At 37.1% G+C, this 19,199-nt stretch overlaps 1 protein-coding gene across 2 annotated transcripts in view; it reads left to right on the top strand.

Moving 5' to 3' along the window:
- Positions 1–15,687, top strand: part of PTPN12 (protein tyrosine phosphatase, non-receptor type 12) — a 53,482-nt gene extending 37,795 nt beyond the window's left edge. For both annotated transcript variants that reach the window (XM_010001796.1, XM_010001795.1), the window contains 6 exons: positions 5,977–6,932; positions 10,218–10,295; positions 11,607–11,695; positions 12,610–12,640; positions 13,846–13,962; positions 14,561–15,687. In XM_010001796.1, the coding sequence (XP_010000098.1) occupies positions 5,977–6,932; positions 10,218–10,295; positions 11,607–11,695; positions 12,610–12,640; positions 13,846–13,962; positions 14,561–14,622 (1,333 nt within the window). In that variant the 3' untranslated portion in view covers positions 14,623–15,687. The remainder of the gene's footprint in view (positions 1–5,976; positions 6,933–10,217; positions 10,296–11,606; positions 11,696–12,609; positions 12,641–13,845; positions 13,963–14,560) is intronic.
- Positions 15,688–19,199: the final 3,512 nt, after the last annotated feature.

Genomic DNA, 19,199 nt, shown 5'->3' with positions numbered 1-19,199 from the left:
AGGGAACAACTTTTTTGTATGCAGTGTAATGAAGAGCTACGTGCTGCTGTCTGAAGGAGCCAAGATAAAATACTGTAGCAGTTTAACTTTTCTTTAGGTTATGCTCGGACCTCAATCTAGTGGCACTGAAGTGCTTGGTAAGGGTTACATGTAGTTCTGTTTCATTTCAAGCCCTGCAGAACCTTCTCTTTGCATTTTTGGCGAGGCTAAAGTAAAAACTGTTGATAGGTGTCTGTGTTAGCTAGCACTCACATTTGTATGTCACAATTTTAAAAAACCCAAAAAGCCTCATGCAACTAAATTTTACAAGAAAAATTAACTTGCTAGTTGTATTTATTTGTTCTTTTTATTTTAGATAAATTATCGAAATTATCTGTAGTATAGTTTGTGACATCTTCACTGAACTGCAGCTTTTCTTCCACGCATATGGAAATGATTTAATGCTTAAGTATAGTAATATGGTTGTCTAGGTTCAGCCTGCTTACACTGAGTTTTATTTTAATTACAAGGGAGGATGTAGAGCTGATATCTACTTTTGGTTGATCGCAGCAGCTACATTCCATGACCTTGGCATCACTCTCTGTTTTTATTTGAAAATACAACCCTACAGAATGCTATGTAGAATAACCATGGATTACTTAAGTCAGGTTTTTACCTTTTGAACACTGGCCAAGTTTCATTTAAATCTATGAATCTATGTTGTCCTGTTTAATACTACAACTCTTTTCTATTAAGACTAGAATGGCATAGATTATAAACATTCTAAAAAAATAGAATATTTTGCAGAAAAAGTGAATATAGTGTTGCCATTGCTTCTTTGTTTTGTTTTCAACATATGTACATTTTTGGTATAAAGTGGGGAGAGGGTGCGCTTTTTTTTTACAAATTCTTGTATTTTTTACAAATTATAGTTAATTTGTATTATGACAACTTTTAAAAATTATTATTACCAGACAACTGAGAAGCCATTAACTGTGAGATCTTTTGGCACTAAGGTACTGCATCAGCTGCTCAGGTTGTGTGGCAATAAAAGCATATGATAAAGCTGCCTTGATCACCAAGGAAATTCCATATACAGTTATGTATGAGGAAGTGCTGAGGTAGTAGAGTTACAAGATAATCAGTAGCAGATGTATATGAAGAGACACTGTCAAGGCTGAGTTATGAGAAGGCTTTCTATTTATATCACAGTGTGATTTTACAAATGTACTTGAGAAGTGCTTGCTTTTGCAAAATATAAACGCAATGGAGGTCTAAAGGTCTAATACAGGAAAAGCTTACTTTTCATTCTCAAAAAGAAGCATTCTTTGATTCAGTGACTTACTTCTGTCTCAATATCCTCTTTCATGAGCTTTCTATTAGTTTCCTGGTAATTTAAGTCAAGCTGGTTTTTCTATTCTGTCTCCTGTTGTTTGGAATAATATTAGTTGTTCATCTTCAGATAATTTTCTGCCTCTGGGGGGAGAAGTGTCTATAGAGCACAGCTGTTGGAGGAAGTTCCCAAAGAAACATTATGTAGCAGCCCAAAATGCCCAAGATTTTCTCGCAAGTTTTAGAAAAAGCTACTGTCAAACAAAGACCTCTTAAAGGTATACATATCCTAAGATTTCTGCTTTGTAAAAAGAAACAAAACCATTATTTGCAATGTAGAACATATGAAATAGTAATTATGATTACTATGATATCAGTAAAATGGAAAAATTGTTACCTACTCAGAAAAACAGGAAATCCTTGGTGGCATCTATTTCCTTTTAAAAAAATTGCATCAGAATGCTGTTTGGGCATTTTGTTTTCTGAGGATAGATATTTTTCAATATTAATATGGCAGATAATTATGTCTGTAGAGAATTTATCTTTTGATCACTGTACATTCATTTAAGAGTCAAGGAATGAAATTTAACTTCAAATAAACAGGTAACATTTTAATAGCTCAGTTTAGCTGTGTACAAGGAAGATGATTCACCAACTTTGGGGCTGCTGTCTTGTGCAGTATTTCCTGTATCATCACTTCTACACGTACCTCTAAGAGTGATGTTCTATACATGTGGATTTCTGTTTACTCATGAATCAAATGGGAGAGTGATTTCATTAACCAGTAATCGGTGAAGAACTTCATTAATTTTGACTGGTATTATGGGTTTATAATCTTATCATATCTAGTTTAATGCTAATTTGCTTCTTTAGCTAATTGTGATGCTTAATGGTCTGTCTGTACCAGATTATTAGTTTTGCTGATTGCATGTATGACTCTGGGTCTGTAAAATGAGGTCAATAAGGGGAAAACCTCATTTTCAGTGGGAGGATTTAGTGGAGATTACTGATGAGCATCACTGCTGGTAAAGCAGTTACTGCATGTAACCACCTATGCAAGTGAAGTCCTTCTGTCCCTCTCTCTCTCCTCCTGGAATTGCAAGAGAAATCCAAAGGAAATTCTCCTGTTGTTAGTGTGTATTAAGTTTTTTTACCTTTTTGTCACATAGCTTATCTTAACTAGTTCAAGCAAACAACTTATTCTCATAATTGAGAGAATTGTTCATTTTTCAGGAATGTCAAAAGGCAAACCAGTTCCCAAATGACTTTTGATTATGTTGTTTGGATGTGCTTCATATTCCTCCTGTCTTAATGCAAAGCAAAATAGCAGTATACAAGCACAAGTTGGGGAGTAAGAGAGGGATTTTGAGTCCCAGCCCTTTGTGACAGGAGTCAGGCAGAGAATGGAAGAAGGCACCTGGGAGAACTGCAGGAGGATCTGAGGTTTTCCAGATACTGAGATGCAGCAACTTACAGAAGATACTTTGGAAGCTGGGGAGCTAGCAGTACTTCAGTGAGTGGGGAAGTTCATAAACTGAAAATCCAAACAGTTATCTTCAGTTTGGAATCCCTTGTATAAGGATTTTGGTTATCCATTTTGTACTGCTATAGCTTAGTGCCAATAAAATCACAAGAATGAAGCTTATGCTGTAGTCTGTTCCAGGACAGTCAGTGTTGTATAAGATACAATTTTGTGAGCAGACAGTCAGGAGTTCTTATGGAATTGTGTGGTCTTCATTTTTATTCCCTATAACTCTTAAAAGTGAGCCCACTGTTGGCTTTATTGCAGTGTAATGGAAACAGCATGTTTGATACTTAACAGTTTTTTGTATTTGACTTAAATAATAATGCCCTTGGGGAAGAGGTAGCATTTCAGTTTTGTAGCTTTTTTTTGTCCACTCTCCTCTCCAGTAACCTTTTTGAAAATATGTTCAAGACTTCTGAATAATTCTTGCTTTCTCTCTTGCCGCCTGGCAAAGATAGGAGGGCATATGTGAACAGTATGAGAATAAACTTCACCATGGATTGCTGGATAATGCAATACTGAAATGATACGAAGTGTAACTTGGCACTCCGCATTTCTCTTAGAAGCCTTTCTGCTTGCTTGTTTGTTTTTTAAATAAATACTTTCTTATTAAAGTTGCCTGAGAAGGTGGACAGTTTTTTGGCCCATAAAGCTACGTTACTAGCCCATGTTCTTGTAAATAAAAGGCTTTTTCAAACTTAATAGGAGCAATAAGAGGAAGATGGAGACTTGTTAATTAAGGCATTTGGCTTTCTAAGACAAGTGGAGGAGGCTGACACTAGCCTTTGTCAGCTTTCAAAGCCAAGTGATTGATTTATCAAATTTCAGAATGTCAGTTGTAAAGTATTTAGGTTTTATAGTCAGCCAAAATGTTATATTAATAGCAAGCCTTTTCTTTGGTCTCACCTGTCCATGGCTCTAAACTGTCTTGCTAATGTTTGGCAGTAGTGACATCCTCTCTGTCTAGGTAGTTGTCTGATTAAAAAAGGGTTTAAAAGACGTGCCTCTTCTGATCATCTTACATGTGTGACTGACCATGATGAAGCAGCTGAGATTTCTTGGAGCTCCCCTGCAGTTGCTGAATTTTATTAGGCCTATGTTACACTTCTGGTTGTAGACTGAGCTTCCTCAGTGAAAGATTTGTGGGAACAAGATGGACAGTGGTAGAGCTGGATGCTTTCTGAATATTCCATGTTTTAATGGCAGCCTGTATTTCAATGCCAGACATCACCTACAGTCCCTGAAGCTGTTGTTTCATTGTGTAGCTGATGGGTCATTGGAGATTTCTTTTTCCTCTGTGCGATCTGTCAAGTCTCTAAAATGCAAATATTTTTTCATTCTCATTCTTCATCTGAGTTAGTAATATATGATTAACTGCTACTGCTATCATGGAAGTTTCATTTAAATAAACTGAAAGCAAATGACCTGGGGAATATAATCTTTCTGTCATCCTGTTGGTCATTACAGCATGAGATTTATTACTGGCATGCCTTCCTCCAGATCTGCCAGATATGCTATATTCTCCCAGGTTTTACACAAATGCAAGAGCATAGAAACTGCTGTCACATTGGTCTGTCAACTAGCATGTAGTAAGAGTTTTGCCTTTTTGGAAGCCTCTGCTTTTTTGTGTGTGGCTTTGAATTGATTTTCAAATAAAAGTCTTTTTCACAAGAGTACAGTGAACACTCTTCTGAATAGATTCATTCAGAATGTTGGATTATGAAATGAAGACACAGTCCAAGGTCTACCAATTACTTACTTTTCAAGGGCAGATAGTGTCCTGCTATAACCTTATCTACAAGGGAAGTTTTCAAGTGTCCTGCTGCAGAGCTGATGATGTTTCATCATGCCTCTGACATGATTATCCTAAAAAACCCTAAAGGTATAATGAAGACTTGGCTGACTCCTGCTTGTTCAAGGTTATTTGGGTGCTGGAACCACCTGAACTTGTCAGTAAAGACTCTGACCCTGAGAACTGTCTGTTCCCCTAACATGGGGGGATGGGAGCATCTGTCTTCTAAATACTACTGGCTTGGACAGTCTGTGCTGGACTGTATAGAGGGTTTATCACTTTCCCATGAAGGACATTATTGCTAACATTAAGAAATTATCTGAGCTTTGTACATAAAACAGGCTGGTTTCTCAGCTCAAGCATGTAGCCAAATGGCACTCCCTGGCAAACTGTAGTCCATTGTGCTTTGATTTATCTGCCTGGATTGAAAGTACAGTTTCTTTAAATTATTTCATCCTGTTTCTATTCTTGTCATGCATTTGTTTGGCACCTTAGTTATCACTCTAGTAGTAGTCTTACATAATGAAAGGAAATATTTTTAAAGATTCTGGTGGAAAATGCCTAATTACTCTTGTAGACCAGACCTTAGTTGTATAAAATGTTTGTGGTCAAATATTCTACATTTAACCTGAAAGTCAACTGACCGTATGCCTGAAGAGCTTCTACTTTTAAGTAGCTTAAGATGAGCTGTAAAAATAGGTGCTGTCATCTCATCAGCATGTGATCTCATCATCCATAATTTGGATCATACATGCTACCACGAATGGCTGTTACACAGTGTGCACGTCTTGTCAACTCTGTTTGGTCTTCATCGATAGCCTTAAAACTATGGAGCAACTACTAAATAGACAAATAGCAGAATCCTTCTGGACATGTAGAAAAAACTAGAGGCAGAAGAAGATATTTGGTATTAAGTGGGCTGTTCTTTAAAGATTTTTTTCCTGGCTTGATTGGAAATTGGATTCCTTATGCCGAGTTCCTCTGAGCTACTTCATAAGGAGAAAGCAAAAAGTACTGAAATCCTGCCACAAGAGGGCCTTTCTTACAGAGTCTTCTAAAAAAATGCTTCTGGGAAAGGATGTGAGCAATCTTTGAACTATCAACGAAGATTAGTTGTGGCCTGAATGCATGTCTTTGTCATAGTCTGAAAGATGTTTGGAGCATGTAAACTTATTTCTTGCCTACCTCACTATTCTTATTTTATAACTACTGATTGTATGCAGTGGAAGTGCTGCTTGGAGTTCAGTGCTGGTATGGAAGCAATTACTACTGCAGAGATAAATGGACAGATATCTGAATTATTGTCCAATTACAGAAAACTTACACATTGTGTTTTGTTTTTTTGTAGTTGCCTTGTAGAAGGAGATGCTAAAGAAGAAATCTTGCAGCCTCCAGAGCCTCAGCCAGTACCACCAATCTTGACACCATCTCCCCCGTCAGCTTATCCAACAGTCACTACTGTGTGGCAGGACAATGATAGATACCATCCAAAGCCAGTTTTGCACATGGTTTCATCAGAGCATTCAACAGACCTCAACGAGAATTATAATAAGTCAATAGAACATTCAGGGAAGAATGAACCCAACGAACGTGCAGACAAACGGCTGGACCGCAGCTTAAGTTTTGAAATCAAGAAGGTACCTCTTCAGGAGGGACCACGAAGCTTTGATGGGAACTCCATGTTGAACAGGGGACATGCAATTAAAATTAAGCCTATGTCATCCTGTGTAATTGATAAGAGCTTTAAGTCACCGGAACAGATTTCAGGGGATTCATTTGCAAATGCTTCTCAAAACTCATGTATGGAATGCAGCATGCCACAGTCCAGCACAGCCTTAATACCTTCACCAGAAAGTCTGCAGGTTTCTGATGCTCCACCAAGACCAGATCGTCTGCCTCTGACAGAAAAGGGACATGCCACGTGGTCACTGCATGGGCCTGAAAATGCACTGCGTACACCGGTGTCTGAAGACGTGTCTTCAGACTTCTTATGTCACGGTGTTAAAACTCTCTCTCTGGTATCAAACACCACAGTTGAACATCCTTGCAGTGATAATGTTGATCATATTACTCTTTCTGTCCGAGCACCCCTCTGTTTTACTAATCCTCTTCATTCAGATGATTCTGACACAGAGGAGATGAACTTTGAGGGAGCCATGAGCAAAAGCCCGTCTAGTGTTTCAACCGCAAGTGCCACAGTTTCTGCTGCCACTAATACTGAAAACATTTCTGCCAGAAAAGTGTTGCCAATGTCTATTGCTAGGCAAGAATTAACAGCTGTAACGTGTTCTGAAGATGGCAAAGGTAGGTTTCATTGTGTTTCAGAAATGCTACTCTTTAACCTGGTTGTATCTTTAGAGTCAGATGACATGAATGTCTTTACAATTCAGTTTTCTAAATCTCAATTAAAAATGTGTTATGGCAACTTCAGGAGCATAACTCTATTCCTCCTAGTTTTTGTTTTGCATGTGAGCTGTGTCTATTTCACTGTTGCTGCTACAGGATGTGATAAGCTGCTTCAAAAGCTTTACTGTGAGGTGTGAATGTATTCTTGATCGCAGGTTTCTGTGTTACTGGTTGGCACGTTTTTTTTCTTCATATTCCATTTCATGGAAGTGTCTGCAATGGCAGTTTTCAGTAGTTGCAATATTTTAAGGAGGTTTGTCTAAATGCATCAGATTCATGCTGGTTGATGTGTTAGACCTAAAAATGTAGATGTAACTTTTTTCACTGTATCAGTCTTTGAAGTTGCTCATGATTTGGCTCCTGCATTTTAAAAGCATTGTAAATATTTAGCCCTGTTTTCCTCTTTTGCTGTACATTGCCAGGGCAGACAAGGTGGTATTGCTGTTAATCTAAAAATCTGAGTTGTGCTGTAGTGGTGCTTTGAAAATTTATCAGTCGGTTTTAATCTTTCACTACATTTTGGAATTTTTAGAGCAATGAAAGTTTGCAAGACTGCAGAAAGTTAAAACATCATTTATTGACAGCAAAAGGGTCATAAAATGTGTAGGTTCAGATTTGAGTCAGGCTGGCACACTTAAATCAGATGGAGAGCAGAGCTGAGAAGAACATGTAAAATCCAGCAAAACTCTAAGGCTGTGGACCTAAAAGGAGAACATGAGCCTCTGTGTTTAGAGCAGACTCTAGTAGGGGGAGCTTCTGACAGCGATGGCCTCACTTCAGGAGTGTGCAGACAATGTGCCTTGCAGAGGTGAAATGGGGCTCAGTGTATGATGCAAGATGCAGAGCCATCTGTATTAAAAATACTTGCTTTGTGAACCGAGTTTTCAGCAATGTCACGTATTCAGAAATGTAAACTATTGTGCAGCTTTAAAAACAACCTGTTTCTATAGATTGTGATATAATCTATATGCACAAAACAGTATTTGCACTTACCTGTATACTTCTCCCTGTGACACTTTAAAAAGGTCTGCATGGCAAATATAAAGTGTTTTATCTCACAGTTACTTTAACATTTATACAAAGTAGTCCTCCTTGGATTTGCTTTAGTAGATTTGTATGCTGTAGTGTTTTTCCCACTCTGCTTTTGGACAGGCTTTTACCCTTCTTTCCCAGGGCAGTCACTATCACTGCTGGAAAATCATTACTTCTCTACACATCATTTTATGTAGACACTATAAGAACATAAGAAAAACACCAACAAAAAACCCTGATGTCATATGTATGGTAAAGAATGGGAAAAATGTTGCTCAAGAATGTGTTTCGTGCAACTGCGTATCAGAAACATCCCAAAATAACAGCACAGCCTTTGTGCTGCTGGGTATGTTGCTGGTTTCACAGGAATGGCTTTAAATGCTTGTTATTTTTTTAATAATTTCTCTCTTGAGGGTGTATCTGTTCCGTTTTGTATGATAGTGAACATTTCCCTTTTAATATTCCCTCAAAAATATGGGGTCAGATCAGTTTGCACTTGTGATCCTAAACCAGGTTTTGTAGTGGCTTTTTCATTTTTGGACTTGTTTGGGACCCTTCAGTCTGAAGCTGGGGATGTGGGTACAGTCATCACTGAAGCTTGCTTGTGAACTTACCAGCGCTCTAGTTGCTTAACTGTAGCTGTTGGTGTGCATAATTTGGCTGCATAATTAAATCCTCTTTCTAATTCAAATGAAGTTAAAAGTTAGTTGTACCCTGAGGTTAAAAAAAACCCCAACAACAACAAAATAACAACCCCACAGCAAGAAAAAACCCCAACTAAAAACCCAAAAACCTCACTCTCGGTTAGTGCTTACTCCATGGTGACTTTATTTGCTGAAATTTACAGAGACTATTTCAATAAACGAAGGCTTTCTTATGCTGTGGAATAAGCTTGAAATGGAGCAGGTCTCAGAGAAGTCACTTTGAATACAGTGGCTTGTCAAATGTGATGGAATTCCTGTCCTGGCTGCTGGCATGTTGGCATGGCAAGCTTCATGGCTTCGCTAGCTGAAATGTGTCTTTATATTTTTATGAATCTTGTGTAGAATATAGTTTTCAAATGAGAATTCTTATGAGAGCAGCTACTTTGAATTGTTTAAAATGTTTAATTTGTACTCCAAATGCCTGAGTAGACAGGAGGGGAGGCTTCTGCTGCCAGAACAGCTAGTGTAGTGCACTCCTGTGAGGCTTTCGGGAACCGACTGAGGACAGAATATGTTCGTCATGACAATGGTAGCTATCTCCTCTGGCTCCTGTTTACCCTTCTGGCTAGCAAACCTTGCACTAGACCGTTTAACTAGTTTATATTGGTGGTGTGGGAGCCAGCCTGGGAGGGCCCTGAGATGGACTTGGGAAGCAAAACTTGGGGCTTTAGAGGAGTGGTTAATGTGGAACTTCCTTAGAAGTTACTGTCACATAGTGCAGCCTGAAAAGCAGCATTGCTTCATGTCCTTGTATTGTGCAGTCTAGTAAGAGCCACTGAAGAAAAAATAAAAATCTCTATTCATCATCAGTAGGTTACTGTCTTCAGCACAGCTGAAGGGCTCTTAGATGTTTTCAACACACTTCTTACCATGGTTTGCAAGCTTCACCATAGGCTCAGTTGGTAGACACCAACTGTGTATCTGCAGAAGAGTTCAAGAAGTCAACATGCTGTAATGAGCTTAACTCTTACTTGCAGTGGTTGCAAGTAGGCATGTAATGAACTGCAATTAAATTACAATAACTATTATGGTTACAGTAATTGGCAAGTTAATTGTTCAAGAAGCAAATGATACCAGTGCAGGTATCACAGACTGTTAATTCTGCTCATATTCTTTTCCTGAAAAAATGAAGAAAAATTATTTATTGAAGTCACTGAGGGTTTTTTCCCAAATGATTTAGACTGAAAATGTATTCTGCTTTTCTTTCTGCCATCACATACAAACTGGTTCTTAACCCCTGAATGCAAAGATAGCATTTTTAGCATGGAGTTGCTCCCAAGGCATTAGCATGGTTATACAAAATGCTTTATAGCATTTAGATTAACTTTTGTTTTCAATTTCATACCAAGTTTAGGATGGTCTCATGTATCAAAAGATCAACTTCTGAAAATTTAGGATGAAAATTTAGGCATGTTTTTTAACTTACCTAATGTCATATTTGATGTAGATGCTGATACTAGTGAAGATTCCTCTCCCCCGCTCCCAGAAAGAACACCAGAATCATTTGTATTAGCAAGTGAACACAGTGAGTTTTTGATTTTTTGTGATAATTGGGGATAAAATGTGAAACGCATTTCAGTGTTGTATTTGAATATGCCTATTTTTTGGTTTGAGTGTTGGAGCAAGTTGTACAATGGAATGAAATCTAGCACATGTAATAGCTTATGAGGTTTAGCTTTCACAAGGCCTTGCATAAAGTCACATTATTTTTTGAGTAAGCATGCTGTTACATGATATCTAAGTATATTGGAGACTTCAATATTTATGTTAGTGGGGCTGGTTTTCAAGCTGAAGGGTATGGAAATGAGATAGAGTGAGGAAATGCAATACAATTAGGGGATTCCCCAGCTATTTTTGGTACCTCCCTGCTGCTCCCAGGTAGAGGATGGGAAAACACATGAACAGTGCGTATCTGATTCTTCTTTCCTGGGCAAAGGAAAGATGTTGACATTTCATACTGCTCTGCAGCTAGTGAACAAGCTCAGTTTATTTAACATAGTTTCCTGTTTTCATGTATCAAAAAGTAACTGAAATTAAAAACTGACACTTAGAAATTGTGCTTGTATCTTCATATTTGGTTCATCAAGCCAGTAATGGCAGAATTAAAAAAAAATAAATTGTAATGAAATTATGAATTAGGTTGCTGTTTAGTATCTTCCAAAAAACCTAATGCTATGTTGTTATTGAAGCTTTTGTTTAGTGTCACTTTCAAAAAATTTTGGCCAGGTTAGTGAATATAGATATTTTCAGCATAAGAACACTGAAGTTTTCTAAACATATCTTCTGAACGTTATAAGTGTAGGTAGTTCAGAGTCAAAATAATCCTTTCTTTGGATATTGTGGATTTGCTTCTTTTCTGTGAAAATACAATAAGCAAAGAGGGGTTTATTTAAAAATAAATTCCCAAAACCTCTTTGGGACTGAAATCACTAAAGCCACTGCAATTTTAATTGTATTTTTACATTATGTTGGTAAAGGATAAGTATGATTGTCCTGACTTCTGTGTTTTCTTTACTTAGTATGTCTTTTTTCGATATTATTGCACAGCTGGTATAACAAAATTTTTAAATAATTGAAAAAGAAGCTAATTCCCCTGTTTGTTAGGAACCCTCAAGTAAGGGAAATTAGCATCCACAATGCAAACACTGCAGTCTTGTAAATACAAGATGTGAATGATGATGAGGAGGTTTCCTTATCTTCAAAGCTCTTCACCTAGGGAGTCATGTTTGTAGAAACATAGTATGATTAAAAAAAATAAAATTGCTTTATAGCACGTTTCTAATGCTGCAGCATGGAGACAACTCAAGTATGTTGAGTTTGATTTAATTTTTCCTAGGCACACCCTTACCAAAGCCAGTCACAACTGCACAGTCTGAGTGGAGCATATTACGAGATCAGCATCTCCCTGAACAAACAGTCTCTAGAGTAAGTATAGCAGACAAGTCTGTACTAATCAGTCATTTTTAGTTCTGTTGGGGCATAAAATAAAAAATAGGTATTTGTGAAAAATTACAGCAGTTGATCGTTTACAACTAGCCAGATATTCCTTTCCTTGTGGTGCTGAACTGGTATGTTTTTATTTCTAGGAAAGCTGCCTGGTTTTCAAAGTTCAGCAATACTTTTAAAAATCATCCTTAATACACCTTAAGTTATTACTTCAAGAGTGTAAGTGTGCTGGTTTTATGGAGCTTGCTGTCTGCCTTCAATGGCTCACAGGCTAATTCAAGCTGGAGGAGAATTGCAGTCTCTGATCTAATCTGCTGCATGAAGCAGAGACTCCGACCAGGCCCTTCAGGGCTTTATCCAGTTGGGTTTTTAAAACCTCCAGAGGTGGAGACTTCATATCCTCTGTGGGCAACCTGTTTCACTGCCTGATAAAGTTTTTCTATATTTGTTTTAAGCAAACCCTTTTCTGCCCATTGGATTTCACTTTTTGCATCAGGCTACTAGTTATTCAAAGTCATCCAGCATAACAGCTGGCAAAAACCTAATACACTTTACAGCCTCCTTTATGTACTTAAAAATTCGACAAAAAAGATAGGGGTGAATTTTCAGGGACAGTAAATTTAGGATGAGAACTAAACTACCTAATTTTGCAAATATGCAATATGACCATTTAAAATTTTTAATTAAAATGTTAAGTAACACTCTGATAACAAATTCTTTATTAACTAGTGTAGCAGTTTTTGTCAGTGTTACAGCAATTCAGAAATAGAGCAGGAAGTAGATATTTCTGTGGATGGTTGTGCATTTTTTAAGATGTTTTCATCATCTTAAATTTCTGGATTTTAAGTATTTTGGAAGCATTTTATAGATTTTTAAATATTTCTCATTAACAGGGTTTGAAAACAACTTCCCCTGTACTACCTGGTAAGTGATGGAAAAGATATTTTTATATGCAGATGAGTGTTTTTTCTACTTGATAATCTGTCCAGTAACTCCATAAGAGTGGAAAGTTTAAGTGACCTAACCATTTGAACTGATAAAGTGTTTTACGAATGTTCCTACTAGAAGATTGGAAACTACCAGAAAGAAACCTCCTGGAAATTCATAAGTTTTTAATGATCTAACCTTGAAATAAATGCATACATATAATTACTTTAGAAGCTAGTTCCAACCTATGATGCTTTAATTTCATTGGCACATCTCCAGAAATTACAGCAGTCTGGCAAAAGCACATCTGTTACTTAAAATACATTTTCCCTACTGGACTTGGCTTTTACTCTGAAGATATCCAAGTCTATTGTCAAAACACTGGCATTTCTGTTAAGGCTTTCTGTTTTTAAAGCAGAGTTTCCAAAGAAGTAAGTCCAAGTCTAATTTAAAAAGTAATGTTGAACTTTGGATATGCTAAAGTAATGAAGACCAAAACTATTTATTTTAAATTCAAATAAGTTGGTGAATTTCTTTAATTTCATACAGGCAGGAACAAGCCTGAAATAAGTTTAGCAGTGGTGTGTGTGTATGTGTATGTATGTTGCATATTTACTGAAATCTTTAATTTTTGATCCTTCAAAGAGCTTCAGTAATAAGTGTAGCCTATCAGCTGATGTTGAACTTTGAATCAGTCTGCTTCTCCATAGACCTGAATGAGCTTGTACAATCCATTTGGAGCTGCATGTTAAATACCTGGTAGATTTTAAAAAATAAATTAGTTTACAGAAATATGATAGAGTTGCTAGCAGGGTGATTCTTCAAGTACTGCAACACAGTTACTTGTCATGTCTCCTTAAGCACTTTTAGTTTATAAAGAATATAAGCAGATGAATTTGTATTGATGCATTAAATGGTACTATAAATACGTGCTATGTGGGATTTTAAACATCCATACAAACTTTTTTAAAAAAGATAACCCACATTTGGCAAACAGCAGTGTCACTGCTATTGAACATCTGCCTCATAAACAATTTTGAGCTGCATTTTTTAAGACATGAGAAATCAGCTCTTAAATCTTTATTTTTTTAAAGAATATTTGATGCAAGTTGTGTTCTAGACTGAGCTGTGCTTAAAAATAGTGTTTGTACAGTGCTGATTAATTGATGTTACAGTAAAGGAGGGATGTGTGTGTTTTCCAGATCGTCCTGAAAGAAGCAACAAACCACCAACTGACGTTTTACCTCAGATTTCTTTTTCTGGTTCCACTGATACAAGAGGTCAAATCTCAGAATTTCCTGCGGAATTAACAGATATTGGTAATTACAATTCATTAAAAACATAATCACTAGATATGTTAAACAGAAGATTCATTAGCAATAATAGTTTGGATAGCTGCTTCTACTGCCTCCTCAACTTGCTGAAGTGCAGAACCCAGGCAAAGTAGCCTGCCTGCTCTCTTCAGTATTGCTGGAAGACTTTTTCCAGAATGAGCAATTCAGTTTTTCTTCATTTTTCAGGGTGCATGAAATGGAAAATTAATCAAATGAGAAATAACTTCTGTAGAGCACTGAAAACTTTCAGAAGCAATACCTGGGAAAACTGCTTTGCTTCACAGAGAAGGAAAAAAGTAAAATGATAGCAAAGGCTGTAATACTGTATGTACTGAGAAGTATTTTCCGAGTGAAGTTTAAATAGTGAAATTTAATCATATACAAATTCTCCATGTTTGTATTTCCTGTGGCCATAGTGCCTTTAGCACTCCTTATACTACAAATTTGTTTTCTAGCCCTGAGAAGAAACCTCTTCTCTAAGAGCTGGAGCATGTCTGAGAGTGGTCCTTCTGACAGCTGCCAACAGTTGTGAGAGTGCATTGCCTGAGGGGATTGAACATATTAAATGCATTTCTTTCCTTAGGTTTTGGTAACCGCTGTGGAAAGCCCCGAGGACCGAGAGAGCCACCTTCAGAATGGACATGATCCAAGAACCAATGGACGTACTATCAATAAATTATACTGGAAAACTCAAGTGCCACTGAGAACTAGAAAAAATAGTATTCCACTTCTTTGGGGGGCAACTAACACAGAGCAGTGTAGATCTAACTACCCAATGGTACACTCTTACAGTACATCCCATGCAAAACCTTAAACATTGTTCACAGCACTGGATTCCAGTATTACAACTTAACTTTTTGCTGGGGCCATCTACCTGCCTTATTACACTTAGGAGAAAGTATTACATATGATTTATTTTGTAACTTCAAGTATTATTGCCTTAATGTCTTTTAACCCTGTTACACGCTGCTTGTAGACATATGTTAATATAGTAATACTTCTGACAGATTGTGTTTATGGACTACTTTTTGCTAACGTTTGATTACCATGTATGCGTTATTTTGTATATGTACAGGGCAAGTAAGTATATAATTTGATAAAGTTGCAATCATAAAATATTAACAGAAGATGTAAGAAATCTCTGCATGATCTAAATTTTTGTGTACCTTATTTGTAAATTATTTGCCCTGAAGTTTTAGAAAATAGTTTCTGGGGTTTTTTTACAAAAAAAATTGCTGGACACACACAGCCAGAATTGCAGGTTAGCAGAGATAAAGATTGTAATACATTTTGTAAATTGTAAGCAAAAGGTTATTTTTATATTATATACTGTTTAATTGTCAGACCTAATTTGTTCTGGTTTTCATCTAGTCATGGAGATTCAGTAAGTGCCTTGGAACAGTATTGAATTCTCTTAGCCTGTGTATGTTACTTCAGTGTTTTGAGTTCATCTGAAATTAGATTATCAAGAAATATTTGTACGTTTCTAGTATATTTGACCTGCCAGTAAAAGAGAAACCATTCTACATAATCAACACTCCTTAGTTTTCATTTTAATGTCTCATCAGTTGCAATCTTTAGAAAACTCCTCTCTATCAACTTTCTGTATAATAGGGTTTTACAGTTTTAATATGGTGTGTTTCTAATGGGGGGAAAACCAGAACACACTGGTGCAAGGCCTGTTTAAATACCACTGCTTTCTCTTACAAATGGTAAATACCATTTCTGTTCAGCAACTGTGTATGTAAGAAAGCAATTTATATGAAGGTTCACATAGAGCCCTTGCAGCTACACTGTATCTTGGCAATATATTATGTCAAGAGTTAATCCTTATAAGGATTCCTTTTAAACTTTTCTGTAATACAATCTTTAAATTAAAGAAAGTCAAAATCTCATGATGAGTGTTTTTACTCTTAGGAAAAAAAACCCTGTATTCAGAAGCAAGCTAAATTACAGTGAAGGATTCCGTCTGGCTTAACTTATAGAACTGGTACTTCAACAAAATAGTGATGCTCAGGACCTTATTTTTAGTAACTACTTTAAAAACTACTCTTGCATTGGCTACCAATAATGCCAAAGAAGTGAAGAATGATGTTTAGAGGAAAAATGTTTATTTTAGTGAACAACCGATTAATCTGAGCTTTAGCCATGGAAACATTATGTCTAATTTACTACTTGTACCTTTAGGGCCTCTCTGCTAAAAGAGAGCTAATGCCCAGATAGCAGCCCTGTTAGAGCTTCCAAAAGATACATCACTTTCAATTACTGTCTTTGACTGGATTAATCACCCTTCAGTTGGTGCGTAGGACAGCCTATCTAGCTGGGGAGCTCTTTACAAGAGCTGTTGCTCACTATAAATACTTCCCATATATGTAGTTTTGCAATTATTCATTTAAAAATAAATAGTGCAATGATATATGCCATTTGGGATACCCTATGTCAACTAGATTCCTGCTTTATAAACACTTCAGACAGCTAGAATGTCTTGCAGTTGGCAGAAGAAAGTTGGTCTCAACTTTGTTCCCCTTCCTCTGCCTTGATGATGAGCTTAAACTTTCACTGCAGTTTTGTAATGCACGACAGGCTCTCATGACCACTGGGCAATCCAAATCAGTGTAACTTTCTGAAATAACTGTTAAAGAAGATCATTTCCAAATATGTTTTGGATGTAGTTTTTAAGGATCAATTTTCGTATTTCTCTATATGAGAAAATACAGACATTAGCAGGTTGTAGATTTTCCACTTTGCATGTTTGAATTTCATTTAGAGCAAAGGCTGACAAAAATCTGTTACTATATACAGGCCACTGGGTAATGTTTAAAGTACATCCACATTCATATTTCTCCTCTTAGATTTGCATGGATTTGGAGAGTATTCTATTCTGAGTGCATTACAGAAAGTCCTCAGCCTTTCTTTGCTTCAGTGACAAGAAACTGCAGTTGTCCTGTATAGATCCCTGTAGCCTTTGACAGACCTGCTTTACAACTCACTGTTGCTTACACTCATCTGAGCTTTGCATTTTCACCAATTTTACTTCAGGTAAACTGACAGTTTTAAGTACAAGGCAACAACTGTCCAGTGTCATTACTTTCTGTATCTGCACTTGTGGGTGGTACAGAGATAAGTGCAGGGACTTCGAAATGTGGCCCAGTCTAACAGCCTCTTCAAAAAAAAAAGACCTTTCTTCACTGTGGTTTGTTTGAAACTGAATCTAAAAGGGTTTAGAATATTACATTAGTTTGCAAGTTATCACTGAATACACATCTGGGCCAAGTAATTTTATATATATTTTGAAATCAATAATGAAATGGTCTTTTGTTTAGCTCTGCTCTTCCGTGTTTTTTTTTCTGAAAACAGTCTTTAGCTTCAGTCTCTGAAGTGCTGCTTTTATCAGGCATACAATTGACTTGATCACTATAGCAAAGAACTGGTAACACTACTCAACCCAGCTGTTCTTATTAATTACGACTGCATTGCCTTGTTTGTTCTTTCAGTATTTTTATAATATTCCATTTATTAATTTATCTAAATGTATTAATATTGAGCAAATCATGCAAATAATTATCACATCAAGAGAAGAATGAGTTTGCCATGTTTTAGAAATGTAGATACTCAAATCTCAGAAGAAAGCTGACCTCTTAATATAATAATGTCTATTATGCAGCGTATTTTAGGTTTTATATTGATTTGCAGGTAGGTTTCTCTTTTTAATGATTAGAGCATTACTTTAGGATTTTTATTTCTTTATCTGTTGGGAAAATCTGCTGCATTTACATGTGCTTTTCCTTAAAGAAGTTTCTAACTTGAACTGTGCGGAACAACTGAAAATCTCAAAGAACTACCTCTGGGGTTTTGTATGTTGAAATATTTGGTTTGGTGTATTTTAGAAACAAATTTCTAAAAGAATGAAAGCAGGTCCAGTGTGACAACAGTGACTGGGCAGTGTGATAACCCCATGCTGCTGGAGTAGTTGCTTTTAGCTGTGGACTATACTGTCACTTAACACAGTAATGTCTCTCATCTATTTCATTGTGCTTCTCACATACTTGATAATACTGTACTGTAGATGACAACTGACTCCTGTGTTATCTGGTGGGTGTGGAAGAAGAGGTATATGGTAATTAAAGCCACTTTCATTCATCAGTGGCTTTGGGTTGCAAAGGAGGATCTGGGCAATGACTGTATTGTAGAATAGTTTGGGTTGGAAGGGACCTTTTAAGGTCCTCCAGTCCTGCCCCCCTGCAGTGAGCAGGGACATCTTCACCTAGATCAGGTTTCTCAGAGCCCTGTCAAACCTGAACTTGAATGTTTCCAGGGATGGGGAATCTGTGTTCTCTCTGGGCAACCTGTTCCGGTGCTTTACCACCCTCACTGTAAACAATTTATTATTTATATCTATTCTGAATCTACCCTCTCTTAGTTTAAAACTATTAACCCTTGTCCTATTGCTACAGGCCCTGCTAAAATGTTTGTCCCTGCCTTTCTTGTAGGCCACCTCTGGGTACTAGAAGGCTGCTAAAAGGTCTGCCTGCAGCCTTCTCAATCCTGAACAGCCCCAGCTCTCTCAGCCTTTCTTCACAGGGGACATGTTCCCTCCTGCTAATTTTTTTCACTTTCCTCTAAACCTGCTCCAACTGGTCCATGTCTACCTGAGGATTGAGAAGATGGTTGTCAGGAGAATAGCTGAGAGGATGATTGTAAGGTAGATTGAGATTAGGGAAGCTCCATGTACCACAGACACGTCTGGGACACTGGCCCAGTGCCAGGCAGAGCACCCACAATCCATCTATAGCCATTTGTCATTTCTTCAACTCCTGATTAATGTATCTGCTTAATACAGGCTGGTTAAGATGTTCCAATGACAATCAGTCAGAACAGCTATGGTTGTTGAAACAAGGGAATATTCTGGTAAAAAGTGAAGATCATAAGTGGCATCCAGGGGGGGGAAAAAAAAAAATACAGAAATTGCTTCTTCATGATTACTCTTTGCAGTCTGAAAATATTTATTCTACTGCTAAATCATAGAAGAATGGAGTGGTAAGCATTGGACTTCCTGGCTAGAAGGAGGGAATAGGTTGTCAACAGGTGATAATCCTGGGACCACACAGAGCACACTGCAAACAAGACCATGTTTCTCCCAGTCTGATTGGGCAGTCCAGCTGGGTTAAGAAAAGCTTGCAAACACTGGCAAGGGTATCCTGAGGTGCAATGGTCCAGACAAA

Source organism: Chaetura pelagica, unplaced genomic scaffold, assembly GCF_000747805.2.
Source record: "Chaetura pelagica isolate M959 unplaced genomic scaffold, ChaPel_1.0 scaffold137, whole genome shotgun sequence".
NCBI classification, from domain to species: Eukaryota; Metazoa; Chordata; class Aves; order Apodiformes; family Apodidae; genus Chaetura; species Chaetura pelagica.
Note: the sequence above shows the minus strand (reverse complement) of the source record. Positions and strands in the feature narration are given on the sequence as shown.